This window comes from Coregonus lavaretus, assembly GCF_964263955.1.
Source record: "Coregonus lavaretus genome assembly, chromosome: 8".
Classification (NCBI taxonomy): domain Eukaryota; kingdom Metazoa; phylum Chordata; class Actinopteri; order Salmoniformes; family Salmonidae; genus Coregonus; species Coregonus lavaretus.
In genome coordinates this window covers 3,238,928-3,263,093 of record NC_139995.1, presented here as the reverse complement: position 1 = coordinate 3,263,093, position 24,166 = coordinate 3,238,928, and the positions used below count along the sequence as shown (strand labels likewise).

Here is a 24,166-nt window from a genome sequence, read left to right as displayed (position 1 = left end):
GAGGTCTACAATATTTTTTCTGAGGTCTTGGCTGATTTCTTTTGATTTTCCCATGATGTCAAGCAAAGAGGTACCGAGTTTGAAGGTAGGCCTTGAAATACATCCACAGGTACACCTCCAATTGACTCAAATGATGTCAATTAGCCTATCAGAAGCTTCTAAAGCCATGACATCATTTTCTGGAATTTTCCAAGCTGTTTAAAGGCACAGTCAACTTAGTGTATGTAAACTTCTGACCCACTGGAATTATGATACAGTGAAATATAAGTGAAATAATCTGTCTATAAACAATTGTTGGAAAAAGCAATTGTGTCATGCACAAAGTAGATGTCCTAACAGACTTGCCAAAACTATAGTTTGTTAACAAGAAATTTGTGGAGTGGTTGAAAAAACGAGTTGTAATGACTCCAACCTAAATGTAAGTAAACTTCCGACTTCAACTGTATGGACAAATACTTCAGCATAGAACCATAGTGCACTTAAGAATCACATCTGAGAATACAACATTAGGGGTGGGTTGCAAACACTTCAATTCAGTGTAATCTGAATCCACCAGCGTATTATGGCTTTGTTTCCAAGGTTCTAAGGCACCCACCCAGAAACAGCAGTAATGACCATGAGTGGATGCCAATTGCTCTTCTCCAAATGGATTCCAAATCAAGTTACTGTAAATACTTTTTCAATAACACACTTCAGGGAAAGACAAATACGGTTTGGCCATTTTCTCCGAGCTGTAGGTGTGGTGTAGCCTGCTGTGTGGCAGTAGTAATTAGGAGGGCCCTCTCAGAATGGAGAAAATGTCACATTGACCTTTGGGAAGAGATTAATTTGAAAGTTTGGGTCAGCTGGAGAGAAAAAAAGTCTCAACTAATGTATACAGTAATTGCCTTCACCACACTGACCATACTTCAGCTCTGCATCTAACCCAACTACGAAAATTCCATATTAGCATTTCAAACTTCAGAAGAAAAGGAGAATGTGCCATGTATGATATGTCTTTAACGATTCTGTGAGAAAACAAGTCCATTGTTAAATGAATTGTACTATGTATTGTGTCACTTCCCAAATCCCCTGAACGTCCAATTTCTCATTTAGTTTTTTGATATTATTAGGGGTTCACCTTCACATGGTCAAAACTCAAGCATAGATTGATAACTTTTTTTCAAATATGGCACACAGAAACTAGAGGCCACGAGTAACTTGGTCAAAAAGAATGGCACCGATTGGCATATAGGTGGCAATGTTATAAACAGTTTCACTTAAACCCTCATATCCGCAGCCACATTTGAACTAGAGACTTGAATGTAGGTGTCTTTCCTCATGCTGAACAAATTTGCCTCTAGGACTCATAAGGTCCATCAGGATACATTTTACTCCATTTGGACATTTCTGAAAACCTTTGAAAAACGTCCTATCATGAACCATAAGTCCAAATAACACCAAATGTGGTATGTATGCCCATGGTACATATTTTAACTTAGTGTGAGAAAATCTTTGGTTAAGATGGCTAAGTTATTGAAAAATCAGAGGTTCAGATTTTACATGTCTATTTAAATCCACTTCACAATGGCCTATCAATTTGAAACTTTTTAGGGTCATGAAAGACATTGCCACGATGAATCATGTCAAGTTTGACATTGACATCTTAAAAAATAAGTTAACTATTAACAATTCACTTTTTTAGCTATGCTGAAAATAATCATAAAAAAATCTTCTCATGGACTAAAAGTCAGATTCCCTCCTTTCCGAAGGCAGTGTACTTTGTTTTTAGGGCGGTACATTTGTTTTTGGGTGATGCTGGGTTATAGCAAATTTCCTTTCGTAGGATACCCGGAGGCAAAGTCATTGCCGACAGTGCAGGGTATGGGATCAATTTGAATTCAAAACATAACAATCGAAAGAAAAATGTAAAGAATATCAAAAGCAAAACAAACAAACAAACTGGGAAGCAATATATTTTAAAGCGAGAGCAAAACTCTAATTTAAAAGCAAGAGCAAATGATTGAGAAAAATTGTTTTCAGTTAAACCTTTCCAACAACCAACCATATTGAATACCTTTCACCTTTTCTCTTGCCTGCAGTTACTACCTGTAATGGATAAGCTTCCATATACTAAAAGACCACTTCTATAAATGCGTAAATACAGGTCTGGTTCCTTATGCATTTCCATAGGTAAAACGAGATTGGCTGATGCAGTTCAACTGTATGTAATTCTCACAAGTTAATCGTCCATTGTTTGTCACACAGATTCCAGGTTGGTAAGTAGTGAAAGAAAGCATTGTAATCCAGATGAGGTTAAACCAGTTTCAAGTGATTTGAATGGCAAAAAGGTAAAATCCCAAAGTACAAAATATATGTAGCAACATGTAAATTAAATCCAAAAGAAACGGTAGAAATTGTAGAAAACTGTACTAGGCGTCTTCCAAAATCGAATCAAATCAAATGATATTTGTCACATGCGCCAAATACAGCAGGTGTAGACCTTACAGTGAAATGCAGTTTTAAGAAAGAATACCATATATATATATATATATATATATATATATATACAGTGGGGGGAAAAGTATTTAGTCAGCCACCAATTGTGCAAGTTCTCCCAATTAAAAAGATGAGAGAGGCCTGTAATTTTCATCATAGGTACACGTCAACTATGACAGACAAATTCAGAGAAAGAAAATCCAGAAAATCACATTGTAGGATTTTTAATGAATTTATTTGCAAATTATGGTGGAAAATAAGTATATGGTCACCTACAAACAAGCAAGATTTCTGGCTCTCACAGACCTGTAACTTCTTCTTTAAGAGGCTCCTCTGTCCTCCACTCGTTACCTGTATTAATGGCACCTGTTTGAACTTGTTATCAGTATAAAAGACACCTGTCCACAACCTCAAACTGTCACACTCCAAACTCCACTATGGCCAAGACCAAAGAGCTGTCAAAGGACACCAGAAACAAAATTGTAGAACTGCACCAGGCTGGGAAGACTGAATCTGCAATAGGTAAGCAGCTTGGTTTGAAGAAATCAACTGTGGGAGCAATTATTAGGAAATGGAAGACATACAAGACCACTGATAATCTGCCTCGATCTGGGGCTCCACGCAAGATCTCACCCCGTGAGGTCAAAATGATCACAAGAACGGTGAGCAAAAATCCCAGAACCACACGGGGGGGACCTAGAGAATGACCTGCAGAGAGCTGGGACCAAAGTAACAAAGCCTACCATCAGTGACAAACTACGCTGCCAGGGACTCAAATCCTGCAGTGCCAGATGTGTCCCCCTGCTTAAGCCAGTACATGTCCAGGACCACCTGAAGTTTGCTAGAGTGCATTTGGATGATCCAGAAGAGGATTGGGAGAATGTCATATGGTCAGATGAAACCAAAATATAATTTTTTGGTAAAAACTCAACTCGTCGTGTTTGGAGGACAAAGAATGCTGAGTTGCATCCAAAGAACACCATACCTACTGTGAAGCATGGGGGTGGAAACATCATGCTTTGGGGCTGTTTTTCTGCAAAGGGACCAGGACGACTGATCCATGTAAAAGAAAGAATGAATGGGGCCATGTATCGTGAGATTTTGAATGAAAACCTCCTTCCATCAGCAAGGGCATTGAAGATGAAACGTGGCTGGGTCTTTCAGCATGACAATGATCCCAAACACACCACCTGGGCAACGAAGGAGTGGCTTCGTAAGAAGCATTTCAAGGTCCTGGAGTGGCCTAGCCAGTCTCCAGATCTCAACCACATAGAAAATCTTTGGTCTCCAAAACATCACTGCTCTATAGGAGATCTGCATGGAGGAATGGGCCAAAATACCAGCAACAGTGTGTGAAAACCTTGTGAAGACTTACAGAAAACGTTTGACCTGTGTCATTGCCAACAAATTGTATATAACAAAGTATTGAGAAACTTTTGATATTGACCAAATACTTATTTTCCACCATCATTTGCAAATAAATGCATTAAAAATCCTACAATGTAATTTTCTGGATTTTTTTTCCTCATTTTGTCTGTCATAGTTGACGTGTACCTATGATGAAAATTACAGGCCTCTCTCATCTTTTTAAGTGGGAGAACTTGCACAATTGGTGGCTGACTAAATACTTTTTTCCCCCACTGTATATAATAATCACCTGTCCTGACAACATCTTTACCCATAACCCTTCATTCTGTATATTACAGTTAAACCATAGGTGTCCACCAGTTGTCACAATAGCATCCATAAAAGTATTCTAATATATATATTTAACATAATGAACAGTTTACGTACATTCCTCTACAATAATAAGCATTTTCTATACATTTATAAATCTTTCATAAATCAACCAAAATAAGTTCAATACATTTTCTATCTTACATCAAAATGGCTCTAACACTACCTTTGGTTAGGTCCACTAGTTTTGGAGTGGTGGTTCATCCTATCCTAACCGTTTTGGAGACACATTTTTTTTTTGTTGCCTTGTCTCAATTCGTCCACATGGTTGCTTGCTGCGCTTTGCTACCACTGGAAAAAATGTGAAGAGTGGCCATTCATTTTTGTAATGACCCAAAAAACGGATGCAGTTGGAGATCCTATTCATGTAAGTAAATACATTTTGAAAATGTAAAAAAACGGATTTATTATTAGCTAAATAGCTAGCTAGCTACCTACAGTAGGCCACTTTGTAGGCTAACTCAACTGAGCTGCTAGCTAGCTAACTTTACACACTCCTTAGTGAATTAAATGTCATCAGCTAGCTAACTTCCAATTAGCTAGCTATCTTGATGTAATCATTGTTAATAAAAAAATTGAAATTGAAATTGCAGCTCCAGCTGTCAGCAAAGGGACAGTTTAGGCTAGTACTGGATGGGCCAGGTCATTTTGTGGGAGGACATTATGAAAATATTATCCAGTTACAGTCCCTAGAGGGGAAACTAGAGATAATAGCAATTTAGTGTTCAGTGCTGTCTTATTTGAGTATAATGAAGCCTGTTTCTTTGTGATGTTTTCTGTCCTCAGTTATGGAAAGCTGTGAAAGCCTGTTTGCAGATTAAGAGAGAGGTTCCAATGAATGTGGTCCTCTGTAGCTCAGCTGGTAGAGCACGGCGCTTGTAACGCCAAGGTAGTGGGTTTGATCCCCGGGACCACCCATACACAAAAAAATGTATGCACGCATGACTGTAAGTCGCTTTGGATGAAAGCGTCTGCTAAATGGCATATTATTATAATGTCCCAAGAGACTAAGGGTATATACTATATGCCATTGGCTATACGTACAGTGGGGGAAAAAAAGTATTTAGTCAGCCACCAATTGTGCAAGTTCTCCCACTTAAAAAGATGAGAGAGGCCTGTAATTTTCATCATAGGTACACGTCAACTATGACAGACAAAATTAGATTTTTTTTCTCCAGAAAATCACATTGTAGGATTTTTAATGAATTTATTTGCAAATTATGGTGGAAAATAAGTATTTGGTCAATAACAAAAGTTTCTCAATACTTTGTTATATACCCTTTGTTGGCAATGACACAGGTCAAACGTTTTCTGTAAGTCTTCACTAGGTTTTCACACACTGTTGCTGGTATTTTGGCCCATTCCTCCATGCAGATCTCCTCTAGAGCAGTGATGTTTTGGGGCTGTCGCTGGGCAACACGGACTTTCAACTCCCTCCAAAGATTTTCTATGGGGTTGAGATCTGGAGACTGGCTAGGCCACTCCAGGACCTTGAAATGCTTCTTACGAAGCCACTCCTTTGTTGCCCGGGCGGTGTGTTTGGGATCATTGTCATGCTGAATGACCCAGCCACGTTTCATCTTCAATGCCCTTGCTGATGGAAGAAGGTTTTCACTCAAAATCTCACGATACATGGCCCCATTCATTCTTTCCTTTACACGGATCAGTCGTCCTGGTCCCTTTGCAGAAAAACAGCCCCAAAGCATGATGTTTCCACCCCCATTAGGTATGGTGTTCTTTGGATGCAACTCAGCATTCTTTGTCCTCCAAACACGACGAGTTGAGTTTTTACCAAAAAATTATATTTTGGTTTCATCTGACCATATGACATTCTCCCATTCCTCTTCTGGATCATCCAAATGCACTCTAGCAAACTTCAGACGGGCCTGGACATGTACTGGCTTAAGCAGGGGGACACGTCTGGCACTGCAGGATTTGAGTCCCTGGCGGCGTAGTGTGTTACTGATGGTAGGCTTTGTTACTTTGGTCCCAGCTCTCTGCAGGTCATTCACTAGGTCCCCCCATGTTGTTCTGGGATTTTTGCTCACCGTTCTTGTGATCATTTTGACCCCACGGGGTGAGATCTTGCGTGGAGCCCCAGATCAAGGGAGATTATCAGTGGTCTTGTATGTCTTCCATTTCCTAATAATTGCTCCCACAGTTGATTTCTTCAAACCAAGCTGATTCAGTCTTCCCAGCCTGGTGCAGGTCTACAATTTTGTTTCTGGTGTCCTTTGACAGCTCTTTGGTCTTGGCCATAGCGAAGTTTGGAGTGTGACTGTTTGAGGTTGTGGACAGGTGTCTTTTATACTGATAACAAGTTCAAACAGGTGCCATTAATACAGGTAACGAGTGGAGGACAGAGGAGCCTCTTAAAGAAGAAGTTACAGGTCTGTGAGAGCCAGAAATCTTGCTTGTTTGTAGGTGACCAAATACTTATTTTCCACCATAATTTGCAAATAAATTCATTAAAAATCCTACAATGTGATTTTCTGGAAAAATAATTCTCAATTTGTCTGTCATAGTTGACGTGTACCTATGATGAAAATTACAGGCCTCTCTCATCTTTTTAAGTGGGAGAACTTACACAATTGGTGGCTGACTAAATACTTTTTTCCCCCACTGTATGTGTACCTATGTTAGCAGATGTTGTATACAAAAATACAGTTAAACATCACACACAGTGTATAAACCTATTACAACTGGAGCAGGCCACCCTGCTTGGAGGTCTGCTGGGTGTGCAGGGTTCTGTTTCAGCCAGCAATAACACACCTGATTCATCTTATCAAACCTGATGAGTTGATAATGAACTGTGCTATTGCTGGACTGGAACAGATGTCTGCTCACCCAGTAGATCAGGGATCAGTGGAGCAAGGTTGGCCACCGCTGTTATGGACTTTTTTTTTGTCCACCTGAAATTATGCTTTAGTAATAATAGGCTGCTCAACCAGTGAGCTATGTACTGCCACTTCTGTCTTACCCTTAGCTCTGATGGTTTTCCAAAAAATGAACTAGTGTCATTGTTGATTAATCACAATCCTGCAATAAAGAGGGGAAGGGTTTCTGTCTCTAATGTGTCAGTGTTTCTGTGTCGTATTCTCAAATGAACATATCCTTTTTGTTTAGTTGTATGATCGCAAATCTGTTTTATTTGATTGTCACTCTCAGTATATCAGCCATGTGAATGCATTTTGCAGCTTATTGTATGGCATGCATCTCCAATGCAGCCATAGGCCTACATGGCATTACTGGCTTTATGGGCAGGTGCAATGCACCCCTTGTCATCTGAAGCAGAGAGTAGCTAAACTCACACATTGTTTACATGTTGAGCTATATGTTCTCAATTTAAAATGATACCAGTAGACAACGTATATGAGGCAAACCATATTTTATTCATTTTAGCAATGTTGCTTGCAAAAATATTGCAGTTGTGTTCATAGATAGACAGTATATTGTTGCTCTATGTATCACTGATCCTGGATAAGCTAGAGACTGGGCTAACACAGCTAAGATTTTAGGTCAATAATATGCTGTTTTATCAACATTTTTAGAAATGACCGTGAAAACCAGAATGCTACAGCACATTTCAATGGGTAAATAGTGTACTAAAATGTTGTTTGTCACAAGTTCATGTTTTTTTGACATTTTTTGGGATTGTGGTGTCATCACTTTACCTCTGTCTATCCTGCTCATTGATTGGGTTAGGATGAACCTTCACTCCAAAACTAGTGGACCTAACCAAAGGTAGTAACTGCAGGCAAATGTGCCAAAATTCACAATCGAATAAACTGGTTGTGAAATCTAAGAAACAGATCTGAGTAACCTAGCGAAAGTCAATAACTGCAGGCAAGAGCGTAAGAGAAATGGATTCAATAGCTTTTGTTGTTGGAAAGGTTTAACTGAAAACGATTCAATTCTTGAGTTTTTCTCTCGCTTTCAAATTATTTGCTTGCAGGTGTTTTTGTAGCTTTTGATATAATCGTTTTTTCTTTTACAATTCTTGAAATGTTGCTTTCGATTTGTATTTTTTTTTTATCTCAACATCCACTATTTAACTTTTCCCCGAAAATATTTTTTTTTACATTTTCATCTTCAATGTTTTTCATTTTGAATTCAACACTTAAGGTGTGAAATTGACCCCTTATCAATACTTAAGGTGTGAAATTCACCCCATATCAACACTTAAAGTGTGAAATTGACCCCATATCAACACTTAAGCTGTGAAATTGACCCCATAACAACACTTAAGGTGTGAAATTGACCCCATATCAACACTTAAGGTGTGAAATTGACCCCGTATCAACACTTAAGGTGTGAAATTGACCCCATATCAACACATAAGGTGTGAAATTGACCCTGTATCAACACTTAAGGTGTGAAATGGACCCCATATCAACACTTAAGGTGTGAAATTGACCCCGTATCAACACTTAAGGTGTGAAATTGACCCCATACGGGCGACTGCCGACTGATTGATGTACAAAGAACATTGCATCATAAATAACTACTCATTATTATTTGTAGATCAGTAAGTCAGCTACAATTGACCAATGATACATTACGGTTTTGATCCTCTCTAAAACATCCATTCATATCCGTCGGTTGATTCGTTGAGGCTTCTTGGGTGCGTGACATCACTCTGAGCCCTTGCCAAAACATGGTGGACAGTTTCACCTCGGATCTGAAACCAGTAGTAACCGCCAACTTCAATGACCGTTAACTTAAAACTAAAAGACGTATCTAACATACCCGTGCCCCAATAACATTGTCGCCAAGGAGGGCTTGCTAGCTAGCTACAGTGTTTGAGTTATCTCAGGATACTATAGCAGTAAATATTGATCAAGTGGACTTTGTCTCATGCAAATGAGTGTTATATTTAAATTATGCAGACAAATAATGTGAATTATTGTGATTAGTATATCTGTAAAGTCACATATTGTTGCCCTATTATGTGGTCTGAACATAGTGAAAAGTGGATATTTTGGAAACCGGAAGTCCTGTCGCTTGCGCAGTCAGTGTATTACAGCAGTGAGAGTGTATTGTTTGGAATGCTAAAGTGGAGTGTGCCAAATTAGATTTAAATCAACATGGTAATGTTTGACTGATTGCACAGAAAGAAAGATAGTTCCTACATGATTAGAGTACTTGCTTTGTTATCCAACTGATCTTCTGTCCCTTCTGTCATCCTGTGAACTAAAATCCAAATAGCCTATGTAAGCTAAGTGCAAGCTACAGCGCGTCTCGTGTGATTATGTGGATTATAATAAATCAACAATATTTGTAGTGAGTAGATTTATTTTTTGTTAGGGAAAATTAATTTTTTAGATCAATTGTTTTATTATATGTTCAGGGTGGAGGTGCTGGGCTTGCGTGGTTACATGTGATATGCGGTTGTGATGCCGATTGGATGCACTGCCAAATTCTCTAAAATGACGTTGGAGGCAGCTTATGGTAGAGAAATTGACATTATCTGGCAACAGCTCTGGTGGACATTCCTGCAGTCAGCATGCCAATTGCACGCTCCCTCAAAACTTGAGGCATCTGTGGCATTGTGTTGTGTGTCAAAACTGTACATTTTGAAGTGGCCTTTTATTGTCCCCAGCACAAGGTGCACCTGTGTAATGATCATGCTGTTTAATCAGCTTCTTGATATGCTACACCTGTCAGGTGGATGGATTATATTGGCAAAGGAGAAATGTTCACTAACAGGGGTGTAAAGAAATTTGTGCTCCAAATTTGAGAGAAATAAGCTTTTTGTGTCTATGTCTATAGCGTTTGAGCGAGCGAGAAAACATTATTTGAAGATAGCGAGCCCTGATCCCAATGACTCGACTGGCCCCGCATGGAGAGAAAGAGAACTGCTCCTTTTTAGCCAATCACAAGGCTCATTTGAATTTCCTGATGCATCAGGAAAATTATCTGTAACAAAAGAGTGATCAAGTTAAGATCTGACATCTGTACATCTAAGTATGCAAAGCCTCCAACACAGAATGTTCTCCCTCTCATATCAGTATTCTTCCTGTACAACACCTTGTTCATTATTCCTCCTTATCATTATTCATGGGATGCAATGTGGCCATCAGAATAGGATAGTACCAGGGGTGTTGGGCACAGGTTGTACCTAATGAGGCAGAGAAAAATGCCAACGGTGCATGGGGGTCTAATATTTACACGGACGCAGGTAAATAACCTTTTCTCTTATTGCATTCTCGTGAAACATCCTTTGCTGGTATCTAGGCTACATTGCTGCGAAAGCACTTTTCACGTGCAGGTAGTAGTGTAAAGTTTAGCATCTTTGCCACATTAGCATACAGTATGCATAAGGCCATAGGATTTTATCTTTGAGCATTAGCATGTATAGCACATGCCCAGAGTGAGATGAAGGAGCTAGCCTGTGGGGAAATGGTTTACATAGCAGTATGTCATATCCCATGTCGATTACTGTAAAAACTCCATGTGTCAGAATCCCATTTTTCCACATTTCATGCATGATAGGCTTGTACTGTGAGTTGTTGAAGGTGAGAATGGATCTCTTTCACCGTATGGGGGCATAATCTGCACCCATCCTGGTTTGCTCACCTGTGGTACATACATTTTCTCTGCACTATACGTCTCCTTTGGGATAGTTGGTTAATGTACTGTAGACTCACCTTATTCTAGACACTTACCTTCATGTCTGTTCTCTAATGTCTCCGTTTGTTACAGACCCACCTTCTTTGTCTGTGTATTTATTTATTTAACCTTTATTTAACCAGGAAAATACCCTTTGAGGTTAGAAACATATTTTGCGAGGGGGACCTGGCCAAGAGGTCAGCATGAAGTAGTCAGCATGTACATAGAAAGGGCACAATACAATACAATACAGTACCATTCAATACATTAAAAACAATCACAATGGTCAACAACATTTTCCTCTATCAGAGCTTTAAACTCAACAAGCGATACCCTCTCCTGCAGTAGAGAGAGTGCATTGTGTCTGGATATTGCATCCTGTTTGCTGTGTTGCTGTGTCTTCGAGGTCTTTAACATCTTCCCCTTGTGTTTCTCCCCTCAGCGTCCCCCTCTCCCTGCTCCTTCTCTGTGCAAGGCAAAACTCTGCAAAGCAAATCCCTTTTGAATTCCTACTACTCAGGTATACCCATACCACTCTGAAGAGGCCTGCTTTGTAGTGGCAATGCCATATTGCTCTTTCAGGTCTCTTCAAAGTAGAACATGTTGAGAAATCAAATTGTAGATTGTAATATTTTCTAGGGTGGAAATGTTTGTTGCTTGGAGATCAATATTCACTGTCTTCTTCTTTTCCTGTGTCTGTAGTGTCGAAGGAGGCTGTTGCAGTCCCTGCAACAGCATCAATCGGTAAGTATCTTCTCTCCATCTATTCTTGCATCTCCATCCATTATCTTGCTTTCACTTTTCATTGGTGTCATTTAGATGTCTGGTAATGGATTTAACATACAGAAATTCAATCCACACATTTATTTGACTTATGTCACATTGAAGACCATTTGCCATGACCGCTGAAATAAATCAAACCAAACAGCATGTTAACAAGATACTACAAAGATACATAACGTAGTATTACTACTTAAGCAAAACAGACAGCACTCTCCCAGTGTCAGGCCATGGCCATGCTGCTGGCCCAGGGCAGGCTGGCATAGGTCTAAAGGAGATCTGCTGCCACTGCCCATAATTACATGCACAGGAGTGTGATGAGAATCAGATCTAGCAAATTGCAACCGGTTGAATGCTAATGGACCGGATCTTGCCCCTTCAGTTTACACCCGGCCAGATTGAAATGTCAAATCCATTTCTGACTCTTTTTCACTCTCTCCACTACCCCCTCCACCTCGTTCTCTAGGCAGATTGACCAACTCTTTGCCAAATAGATTTGCTGCAAGCTGAAAATATGTAAAGTGCTTTAGGAGAGTGTTAGCTCCACTCTCAGCTGTTTCTCCACCACCTCCTCCTCAAGTCAACTGGCAGCATCTCTCTCCAGCTCATTGGTTTATGTGCTCCAATTCTAGTAGGTTGTTAAAGCTGTCCCCACCTGCAATTGGTCACCATCTGGTACATGTTTTGCATACATGTCGTATACCCACGGTTCCCCACGGTTGACCCGCAAAAAATCAGCTGGCGGGTGGAATGAAAACATTATTTCAACCCGTGGTTTGGCTCACGGTTCAAAACAATTATATTGTGGGTCGGAAATGTTTCAAATCAAGATAATATTTGTTTTACAAACCCAGGAGCTTTTTGGTTGCATTGTGTTGTGAAATCCCTTCTGTGAGCAGTGAGGCAGACATATAGGCCACCAGCAACGCACGCAGTGGATCAGGGAACTGTCCATTATTTGTGTGGTGCTGAAACGTATGTTTCATCCCCCCACATGAGAATACGTTGCCAAGTGTACTTTCTCTGGCTAGCCTAGCTCCCGCGAAAATGGCTAACGTAACCAGAGACATACAAATCAAGGTTATGAAATACACCATAGCGGAAACAAATCCCCGGTATGGTTTGGAAGGATTTTGGAGTCATTGTGGACAAGGACAACAACCCGGTAGATGGACACACAGCCAGCAAAAAGTGCATGCAGGTTTTTGTTTACGATAGGCTAATTCAGTTTATTATCAAATCAGTATTATGTTAATTCATTCATTAAGATCCTTTGCATGCCATATGAAGTTTAAACCGGTGCGCTGGTATAAGTTTGAGTAGTCTAGGCTATTGTCTACTAAATAAATGTATTTTTTCAGCCTATATTTGATTCTGGGAATTGTTTATTTATTTAAGTTTACATTAAACTATTTGATTATCTAAACAGTATTGAATGTAAAGGTCTTGTTTTGTTATGTCAGCTATAGGTTTTCATTAGGTAAGAAGGCTAATTAGAAGACCCATTTCTTCAGAGCGATTTGAGTTGTCAATGTGCCGCATCTCATTGTAAAAACTGGTATATATGGTTCTTAAGTAATGGCATGGTTTCTTTTTATCTAAATGTTGAATAAACATGCAGACAAATTAATTCATGCAGGGAGGGGAATAATAGCCTACTACTCTGGAGTCATACAAGTAAAGACGTTTATGTTATTTTGACGGTCACGGATCGTCTCTAAGAAAATAATTATATGTGGGTGGGTTGCAGAAATAAATCGCTCCTGATGTCAGATAACAGGTGGGGCTCTGAATTTATTTGGCCGGCGTTGGGCGGGTATGGCTCCAAAAAACGGACCCGTGCATGACTACTTCATGGTATGTCTTTTGTTTGGTCTAAGTCCAGTTTTTGTTGATGACTTTTGTTTAATGGAGCACATGTTTTGTTTTGTCGGCCCCCATGGTACTGTAAGATACTGTAAACACAATATTTGATCATGAGGCTGTCTGTAAAATATACTTTTTACTGACCTGTGGATGTTCTAAGGGAAGGAGTTGCGCTCAGCTGGGTCCTGAAGATGTTTTAGATGTTCATTATTGTTATTCCCGCTTTAGAAGTATCCCTCGGAGCCTCAATCTCACAACCGTGTATTTTACACATTCAGTATTGTTACTCCCGCTTTAAAAGTAGTCCTTTGAGCACCTCATTTTCAAAATCTTGTACTGAATATTCTAAATGGTATCCCCTAAGACTCCTAGAGAGTCCTTGTTCACACAATTCATATCCACCAAGTGGGACTACCTGTACTTTGCTTGTGATTTTAATGTATTCAAGTGTTTGTATTAAAGTTATAACTCATGTAAGGGACAGGGAAGGTCTGAGCCTACCATATATCCTCTCCTCTGTAACTGGTGGGAGTCAAAGTGTACCTTCCTCATGCACTGTTGTTGACAGAGCAAATCACAGTAATGGCCGACAGACCCCCTTCTTCACGGGACGGGGTAGGGAAGCCAGTACTCAGCAAACAGAGCCAAGCCGGGGGAAAAAGAGCCTTGTCAAACATTACAGCAGGCAGGGTATGGCAGGCAAGTCCAAAGTGGTGGCAACATTTAATGATTTCAGCAGTAAATGTGTACTGCGAGACATCTGTAAATTACCCATAGTACAGTACATGCCATAATCATCTAGTTTCACAGTCAATAATTTAGCTTTGCCTATTCATTTTAGTCTGACACGGTTCTGCTAGCATCAGGCGAAAAGGAGAATAAATAGAGATGAGAGGGAGAGGGAGAAGCAAAAGGTCTTAGTGTGGAGGAAGGAGCTTTGAAAAATCCATACTCTCATACAAAGCTTGGCTTACTGTAGCTCTCTTTGTATATCAGTCTTTGGGTTTCGATGGCTCAGGTGTTTCTTTTGCAATGCAAATAGGCATCATTTTGTGAACATTACATTCCAATCATTGACGCAGTTTCATTAACTGTCTGGGAGAAAGCATGAGACCACAGCTGTTTTATGTGCATGCTTAGCTAGTAGTAGTGGTGTGGCCTTGAGTCAATTCACTGGATATTGATAATCAAATCAAATCAAATAAAATGTGATTTGTCACAGACACGTATTTAGCAGATGTTATTGCGGGTGTAGCGAAATGCTTGTGGCAGTTTATAAAATTGCATGTAATATTGTTTGCTGCCGCTGCAGGCAGTCTGTTAGATATGACCGATGATGCTGTACATTTCAATTTTTCCTCCCCCTCTGCTTCTGTATCTCTGACTTAATCATAGGCATTTCAGTCACTCTGCATGTGGGCTCGGTCTTTTGATGTGACTTGATATCAACACCAGAGTTATCAATGCTTCACCAGAGACCGAAGAAGACAGACAGCGAGAAGGAGAGGCTGGAGAGAGTCTGTCTCCAGTCAGCTGTTCTGTCTGTGGGGTGGGCTGTGGGGTGTCAGGCATTCTTTTTTTTAATGAGCATGGCCTTATTTCTACTACAGCATATTGGATGACTGTCATTCATATTCCATTCACCCAGCTCAATGTAACATCGATAGGTTTAGGCTACTACATAATTGTTCCCTATATCCATCATGAGGTTGCTATAACCGAGTCTACAAATGAAAGTTTATAACGTAGGTGCACAGATTGAGAGACAAATTGGAGTAATCAAGGTGACAGACAGTGACACATTCAACACCTCCTTGCACAGTCTTGCCTGCATCTAGCTGATCTGGGGTGCTTAATCATTAGTCCAAACAGTTGCAAAGCATTCCATTTTGCAACTAAAGCAAAAGTTTCTATTGGACAAATTCAGGTAGGTCCCTCCCCATTTTTGTTTCATTTTGCTTCCGTTTAAGAAACGTTTTGCAATAGAATCGGCAGAATGAATACACTCCTGATCACCCGCTCACACAGTTCACTTTCATAGCAGCCACATACAGCATCATCAGTTTGCTCGTTGTATAATTCCTTCTCACATCTACGCACTCTCCTCCTCTCACTTTTTTCTTCACTTGTGGACTTCAGTGCACAACACAACAGCTGTTTATGACCAGGCGCAAAAAACGATCCAAGCCAAACCTTCATACTATAACCGCTAACCGCTACACAGCCTATATCGTTGTTACCATATTAACGTTACTGTAAAACATTTTTTTACTAACGCATTAGTAAACCCACAATCCAATCCATTTGTACATTACGCAGTACAGTGTACAGCAAGCAGCTTAGCAGTTACATCGGCGGGCCCCGTGGCAATAAATGAATAAAACTCTCTCTCTCTCTCTCTCTCTCTCTCTCTCTCTCTCTCTCTCTCTCTCTCTCTCTCTCTCTCTCTCTCTCTCTCTCTCTCTCTCTCTCTCTCTCTCTCTCTCTCTCTCTCTCTCTCTCTCTCTCTCTCTCTCTCTCTCTCTCTCTCTCTCTCTCTCTCTCTCTCTCTCTCTCTCTCTCTCTCTCTCTCTCTCTCTCTCTCTCTCTCTCTCTCTGCTGCATCTCCTTAATTGTCTTTTTATCTCTTTGAGTCAACTACTCATCACACTTTATGCACTGCATTGATAGCCAGTGCATTTGGAAATGCATTCAGACCCCTTGACATTTTCCACATTTTGTTACGTTACAGCCTTATTCTAAAATTGATTAAATCGTTTTTTTCCCTCATCAATCTACACACAATACCCCATAATGACAAAGTAAAAACAGCTTTTTAGAAATGTTTGCAAATTTATAAAAAATACAAAACTGAAATATCACATAAGTCTTCAGACTCTTTGTATTGAGAATCGAAATTGAGCTCAGGTGCATCCTGTTTCCATTGATCATCTTTGAGATTTTTCTACAACTTGATTGGAGTCCACCTGTGGTAAATTCAATTGATTGGACATGATTTGGAAAGGCACACACCTGTCTATATAAGGTCCCACAGTTGACAGTGGATGTCAGAGCAAAACCCAAGCCATGAGGTCGAAGAAATTGTCCGTAGAGCTCGGAAACAGGATTGAAAATGTAATGTAATCCATTTTAGAATAAGGCTGTAAACGTAACAAAATGTGGAAAAAGGGAAGTGGTCTGAATACTTTCTGAATGCTTTCAGCACTAGATTAATTGGGTGATCCTTTGATGTCAGTTCATGCCGCAGGAGCTCTGATAGGTTGGAGGACCTCCTCCGGAAGTTGTCATAGTTACTGTGTAAGTCTATGGAAGGGGGTGAGAACCATGAGCCTCCTAAGTTTTGTATTGAAGTCAACGTACCCAGAGGAGGACAGAAAATAGCTGTCCTCTGGCTACACCATGGTGCTACCCTGGAGGGTGCTGTTGAGGCTACTGCAGACCATTTTAATCAGTTAATTGGTGACGTGAATATATTTAGTATAGTTTTATCTAAAAAGGATGACTTTTTTAATGTTTCACTATTTTTATTTTAATGAAATGCACTGAGTAGGATGGTCCTCCCCTTCCTCTTCTGAGGAGCCTCCACTGCCGCTGAAGGGAGGGCTTCAGTTTCACAGGCAGTGGATAACTTTCATAGGGCTGGAAGGGAGATCCCACTCTGGGACTAGCCCAATTCTGCTGTTTATACACCACCAGCAACAGAGTCTCAGCTAGTGTTAAGAATACTGTTACATTTGGGAGTATGTTGAATGAAATCCATAGCTAATTTTGTATTAGTGAATTGATATGATATCCAGTAGCAGAGTAGATGCCTATGCTGCCAGTAGACATGACTTGGTTTAGAATGCGTCTATCCATTACATCAGTTATATTTTGTCATGCATATCTCTACATGCAGAACATGGCTATCATGTCTGCCAAAACCAGAGGAAGCTAAAGTTCTTCATATGCATTGGCTTATCTTATAATACCATGTATGAACATTTGTCAGCAAAATACCTGTTCTTGAGGATGGAACCTGGTTCATGTTAAAAGAAGGGCCTAGGTATGTTTGGTTCCTAGTAAGCTTGATGTTCCTAAGGACTTTAGAGAATTATTCAATTATACAGTTGGAATGTCATTGCAAATTATTTCAAATCTTCTCCAGACATATTTATTCTTTAGAATTGATGTACATTTTAGGTAATTTCAAACGGCATTATCTTGTCCCTGCTCAAAGAGCTGTCCAATGTATTTTGTTATGGATGGTAATTATTGCTAATGGTCTGGAGCAGCGTCGTAGCGATAATGTTGCACTGCCGATAATTGAGCTTAATGCGATTTCAGCACTAACAATTAGTCTGCACCTCATGGAAGAACTGCACACTAAAAATCTGAAATGAATTCAAAAGCAATGGCCTTTATCAGAACAACTTCTGCAAAACAGGATGTTCATTTTGAGACATTGTTATTTTCTCTATGCTCCCATAGTATCTCTGAGCATCATATTGTACTCATGGTGTTCTACCATATTGTGACACAGTTGGTGGACGCTGCAAAGGTGTGAGTCAACAACGCTCTAAATAGAAAGTCAAGCTGTCTTGAGATCCAGGGAATCTCCCAGACTCCATTTTTCAGCACTGTTAGAATATATTTTTGCTTGGAAATAATATTTTTCGGTATGGCGTGTTACAAGCTCAGCGCCCTCATAACCCGAGCCAAGCTGTCCTGCCTTTATTCACAACAGAACAACCTGCTCTCTGTGAAACCGCTTTATTTCCACTACAACTTTTCTACCATGTTTGGCATTCAGATTACTGAAGGAAGGAAAGTCCCCCAAGTCATAGACTGTTCTCTGTGCTACCACACGGTAAGCGGTACCGGAGCACCAAGTCTAGGTCCAAAAGGCTCCTTAACAGCTTCTACCCCCAAGCCATAAGACTGCTGAACAATTAATCAAATGGCCACCCGGACTATTTACATTGTTTTTACACTGCTGCTACTCACTGTTTATTATCTATGCATAGTCACTTTAACCCTACCTACATGTACAAATTACCTCGACTAACCTGTACCCCCGTATATTGCCTCGTTATTGTTATTTTATTGTGTTACTTTTTATAAAAATGTTTACTTTAGTTTATTTAGTAAATCCTTTCTTAACTCTATTTCTTGAACTGCATTGTTGGTTATGGACTTGTAGGTAAGCATTTCACAGTAAGGTCTACACCTGTTTTATTCTGCGCATGTGACAAATACAATTTGATTTGATTTGATTTGAATAAAGAGCAGCCATTTCCTGAAAGGTGATTGACTTTCACCTGACTTTGTTTAACATGCCAATGTGCGTGTGTGTACGTCCTGTGTTTCTCACTTACCCACGGCATGTGATCACATGGAGCCAGGATCAGTGCTCATGCATCTCTGAGCCATGATAATGAAGTCATGAAAAGCATATGTTCTCAAGCAACAAAAACTTCCCTCCGAGGTCAATCAAATGATTAACATGAAGATATCTTAATCTAAGTTACAGCCAAGTAGACAACTTGTGAATACATTTCATGGCTGGCTAAATGCATATTTGACCTTCAACACAGCCCCAAGCATTAGCAGCTCGATATTTCAGTGGCTTTCGACGGGATTGAGTCTGTTTCTTGGTACTATTTACAACATAATATACCCTCTGGGCTGCCACTTTAAGATATTTTCTCGCTGTGGAGACAAAAACACATAAATAATGAATTAGGTCTGGTCTGAATAGGCTGTAGAGGGGGCACTTTGGGTAACATTAAGGGGACCTCTACCGTCTCCTGTGTGAAGTCAGTACCTGCTCCCTGTCCTAGAGCTAGGCCTCCCTCCTCACCCACCTCCATGTAAGCAGATGCCAACGCTAAACCAATGTAACCCCATTACATGGCTAAGTACATTTGTGCAGTGTTTCTCTCCATCTCCCAGCAGTAATAATTATGGAGAAACGGAGCGATGGGAAATGGAAATGTGTGAGTAATGAGCAGAAATGTCAACACAGCCCAGATAGAACATTAACAGGAAATAACATTAATTTGAGTGCTGAGACTGTGCTCCGGTTGCCAATCAGAACTTGCTCTATGGCTAAATACACTGAGTATATAAAACATTAAGAACACCTGCTCTTTCCATGACAAGACTGACCAGGTGAATCGAGGTGAAAGCTATGATCCCTTATTGATGTCACTTGTTAAATCCACTTCAATCAGTGTAGATGAAGGGGAGGAGACAGGTTAAACAAAGGTTTTTAATCTTTGAAACAATTGAGACATGGATTGTGTTTTTGTGCCATTCAGAGGGTGAATGGGCATGACAAATTATTTCAGTGCCTTTGAATGGGGTATGGGAGTAAGTGCCAAGCACACCGGTTTGTGTCCAGAACTGCAACACTGCTGAGTTTTTCACGCTCAACAGTTTCCCATGTGTATAAAGAATGGTCCACCAAATGACATCCAGCCAACTTTACATTTACGTAATTTAGCAGACGCTCTTATCCAGAGCAACTTACAGTTAATGAGTGCATACATTATTTATTTATTTATTTTTTCATACTGGCCCCCCGTGGGAATTGAACACACAACCCTGGCATTGCAAACGCCATGCTCTACCAACTGAGCTACATCCCTGCCAGCCATTCCCTCCCCTAGACGACACTGGGCCAATTGTGCGCCGCCCCATGGGTCTCCCAGTCGCAGCCGGCTACGACAGAGCCTGGATTCAAACCAGGATCTCTAGTGGCACAGCTAGCACTGCGATGCAGTGCCTTAGACCACTGCGCCACTAGGGAGGCTATCTTGACGCAACTGTGGGAAGTATTGGGAGACTAACTTGCGCCACTCGGGAGGCTAACTTGACACAACTGTGGGAAGTATTGGAGTCACCATGGGCCAGAATCCCTGTGGAATGCTTTCGACACCTTGTAGAGTCCATGCCCTGACAAATTGAGGCTGTTATGAGGGCAAAAGATGGGGTTCAACTCAATATTAGGAAGGTGTTCTTAATGTTTGGTATACTCAGGGTATGTGGTTGCTTCAAGTTGTGTATTTAAGGTATTTTATGTATTGCATTGTCATCAACTACAATTCAAATGTTAGTCCATTATAGCCTGGTTTGTTAAATAGCCAGCCCTATATTTGCTTAATATGTTGAACATGTTTGCAGTCCACATTATTCTAATTGCATTACTTTAATATGGAAATACAGTGCCTTCGGGAAGTATTCAGACCCCTTGACGTTTTCCACATTTTGTTACTTTACAGCCTTATTCTGAAATTGATAAAATAAAATAAATCCTCAGTAAATAAAAATGGAAAAATAAATACCTTATTTACATAAGTATTCAGACCATTTGCTATGACATTCGAAATTGAACTCAGGTGCAGCCTATTTCCATTGATCATCCTTGAGATATTTCTACAACTTGATTGTAGAGTCCACCTGTGGTAAATTCAATTGATTGGGCATGATTTGGAAAGGCACACACCTGTCTATATAAGATCCCACAGTTGACAGTGCATGTCAGAGCAAAAACCAAGCCATGAGGTCGAAGGAATTGACCGTAGAGCTCTGAAACAGTATTGTGTCGAGGCACAGATCAGGGGAAGGGTACCAAAACATTTATACAGCATTCAACGTCCCCAAGAACACAGTGGCCTCCATCATTCTTAAATGGAAGAAGTTTGGAAACACCAAGACTCTTCCAAGAGCTGGCCGCCCGGCCAAACTGAGCAATCGGGGGAGAAGGGCCATGGTCATGGAAGTGACCAAGAACCCGATGGTCACTCTGACAGAGCTGTAGAGTTCCTCTGTGGAGATGGGAGAACCTTCCAGAAGGACAACCATCTCTGCAGCACTCCACCAATCAGGCCTTTATGGTACAGTGGCTAGACGGAAGCCACTCCCCAGTAAAAGGCACATGACAGGCGCAGACCAGCTGGCTGGTGTGTTCACGGACATATTCAATCTCTCCCTATCCCAGTCTGCTGTCCCCACATGCTTCAAGATGGCCACCATTGTTCCTGTACCCAAGAATGCAAAGGTAACTGAACTAAATGACTATCGCCCCGTAGCACTCACTTCTGTCATTATGAAGTGCTTTGAGAGACTAGTCAAGGATCATATCACCTCCACCTTACCTGTCGCCCTAGACCCACTTCAATTTGCTTTCCGCCCCAATAGGTCCACAGACGATGCAATCACCATCACACTGTACACTGCCCTATCCCATCTGAACAAGAGGAATACCTATGTAAGTCTATAGCTCAGCATTCAACACCATAGTACCCTCCAAGCTCATCATTAAGCTTGAGGCCCTAGGTCTCAACCCCGCCCTGTGCAAGGGTGTGTGCTCAGCCCCCTCCTGTACTCCCTGTTCACCCATGACTGCGTAGCCATGCACGCCTCCAACTCAATCATCAAGTTTGCAGACGACACAACAGTAGTAGGCTTGATTACCAACAATGATGAGACAGCCTACAGGGAGGTGGTGAGGGCTCTCTGAGTGTGGTGTCAGGAAAATAACCTCTCACTCAATGTCAACAAAACAAAGGAGATGATCGTGGACTTCAGGAAACAGCAGAGGGAGTACCCCCCTATCCACATCGACGGGACAGCAGTGAAGAAGGTGGAAAGTTTTAAGTTCCTCAGCGTACATATCACTGACAAACTGAAATGGTCCACCCACACAGGCAGTGTGGTGAAGAAGGCACAACAGCGTCTCTTCAACCTCAGGAGGCTGAAGAAATTTGGCCTGTCACCTAAAACCCTCACAAACTTTTACAGATGCACAATTGAGAGCATCCTGTCGTGCTGTATCATCCCCTGGTAAGCCAACTGCACCGCCCACAACCGCAGGGATTTCCAGAGGGTGGTGCGGTCTGCACAACGCATCACCAGGGGCAAACTACCTGCCCTCCAGGACACCTACAGTACCCGATGTCACAGGAAGGCCAAAAATATAATCAAGGACAACTACCACCCGAGCCACTGCCTGTTCACCCCGCTATCATCCAGAAGGCGAGGTCAGTACAGATGCATCAAAGCTGGGTCCGAGAGACAGAAAAACAGCTTCTATCTCAAGGCCATCAGACTCTTAAACAGCTATCACTAGCACAGAGGCGCTGCTGCCTACATACAGACTTGAAAATCACTGGCCACTTTAATAAATGGAACACTAGTCACTTTAATAATGCCACTTTAAAATGTTGTACATATCTTGCCAAAGGTGCTTCTACAAAGTATTGACTCAGGAGTGTGAAAATGTATGTAAATGAGATAAAACAGGTTTTCACTTTGTCGTGGGGTATTTTGTGTAAGTGGGTGAGAAAAAAACAATTTAATCCATTTTGAATTCAGGCTGTAACACAACAAAATGTGGAATAAGGGGTATGAATACTTTCTGAAAGTACTGTATAAGGGCTAGGCCAATACTGTAAATTGCAGTCTGGACATGCCAAATGTAGTCAATAAGCAATATTACATTCACTAGGCTATTGATAAGGCTTAAAAAGACTGCATAATTCTAATCAAATTCTAATGAAAACAAAACAACTTATTTTAAATAGGTTATAAATATATTTACAGGCACCATAATTGCTCCCCGTGGGTGAATAATACAGACAAGGCAACTTAGACTATGGAAGGTTATATGTGACTGACAGGCTCGATTCGGTCTGATGTAGCAACATTTGAAATTGTGTTTTTTACTCAGAGCTAGAAAATTGTATATCATACACTACAGTTGAGGAACAATGGGAAAGTAATTCTGTTTGAAAGTTGATGAACTTGTAACCTCACTTTTGAGAAAATGGTCCTTGAATGTTTTGGTAAACCTGCTGGAGAGCTCTTCTTTGTCTACACCCATTCAGCATCATTCACACCCTCTTAAGCATTAGCCCCACCCATCTCTTTAAGGATTCACATGTGAGGCCATATACAAGACTAAAGGCTGGTTTGTACTATGGGTGTACTCGTAAATTCAATCGGGAGTGCTCAGAGTGCACTCTGGGCGGTCGTAAACTCAGAGCGTTGTCAGATTGTCCGTTTGTAAATTCAGAGCGTTTTGCTCTCGGAGCATTCAGAGCGCACACTGGACGCTCTGGCCGAGGAGTAGGGTTGATCCAAGCGTTCTGATCTAAAAACAGCTGTCAAGCACCCAAGCTAACTGGCTAACGTTGGCTAGCTTGCTAGCTACTTCCAGACACAAATGAGAGAACAGCTCACTCTGACCATTTTACTCGCCCTAGCAGAGCTGGTTAGGCTGTAACTGTGCTGCAGGCAACAATTTAATTATGTTTTTTTGCCGACGTTTACTGACCCAGGCCATATTCATCAAGTGTTGAGAGTTATTCAGTTGTTCAGTTATTCTGCGCTCTGACTCACTCAGATGAGAGTGCTCTGAAATCAGATTAGATAGCCAGAGCAGTGACATCAATAATATTCTATTGAAATGGTTACTTGCATAGTGGAGTCTTTTGTTCAGACATGTAGCAAGCTAGCTAGCTAAACATTGAACCATAATCCCAACTCATAACATTACTAACCTGCATGAATCTATAGGTAACTAACCAACCAGGTTCAATGTTAGCTATCTAACATTAGGCTATACAGTGGCTTGCGAAAGTATTCACCCCCCTTGGCATTTTTCTATTTTGTTGCCTTACAACCTGGAATTAAAATTGATTTTGGT

At 40.8% G+C, this 24,166-nt stretch overlaps 1 protein-coding gene across 1 annotated transcript in view; it reads left to right on the top strand.

The window, feature by feature from the left end:
• The window catches only part of LOC311133416 (receptor-type tyrosine-protein phosphatase T-like), a gene marked incomplete at both ends in the record, with an annotated part of 396,537 nt that overhangs the window by 294,578 nt on the left and 77,793 nt on the right, over positions 1–24,166 (top strand). Inside the window, 2 exons of the mRNA XM_084166909.1 lie at positions 11,270–11,347; positions 11,530–11,571. Of these exons, the coding sequence (XP_084023035.1) occupies positions 11,270–11,347; positions 11,530–11,571 (120 nt within the window). The remainder of the gene's footprint in view (positions 1–11,269; positions 11,348–11,529; positions 11,572–24,166) is intronic.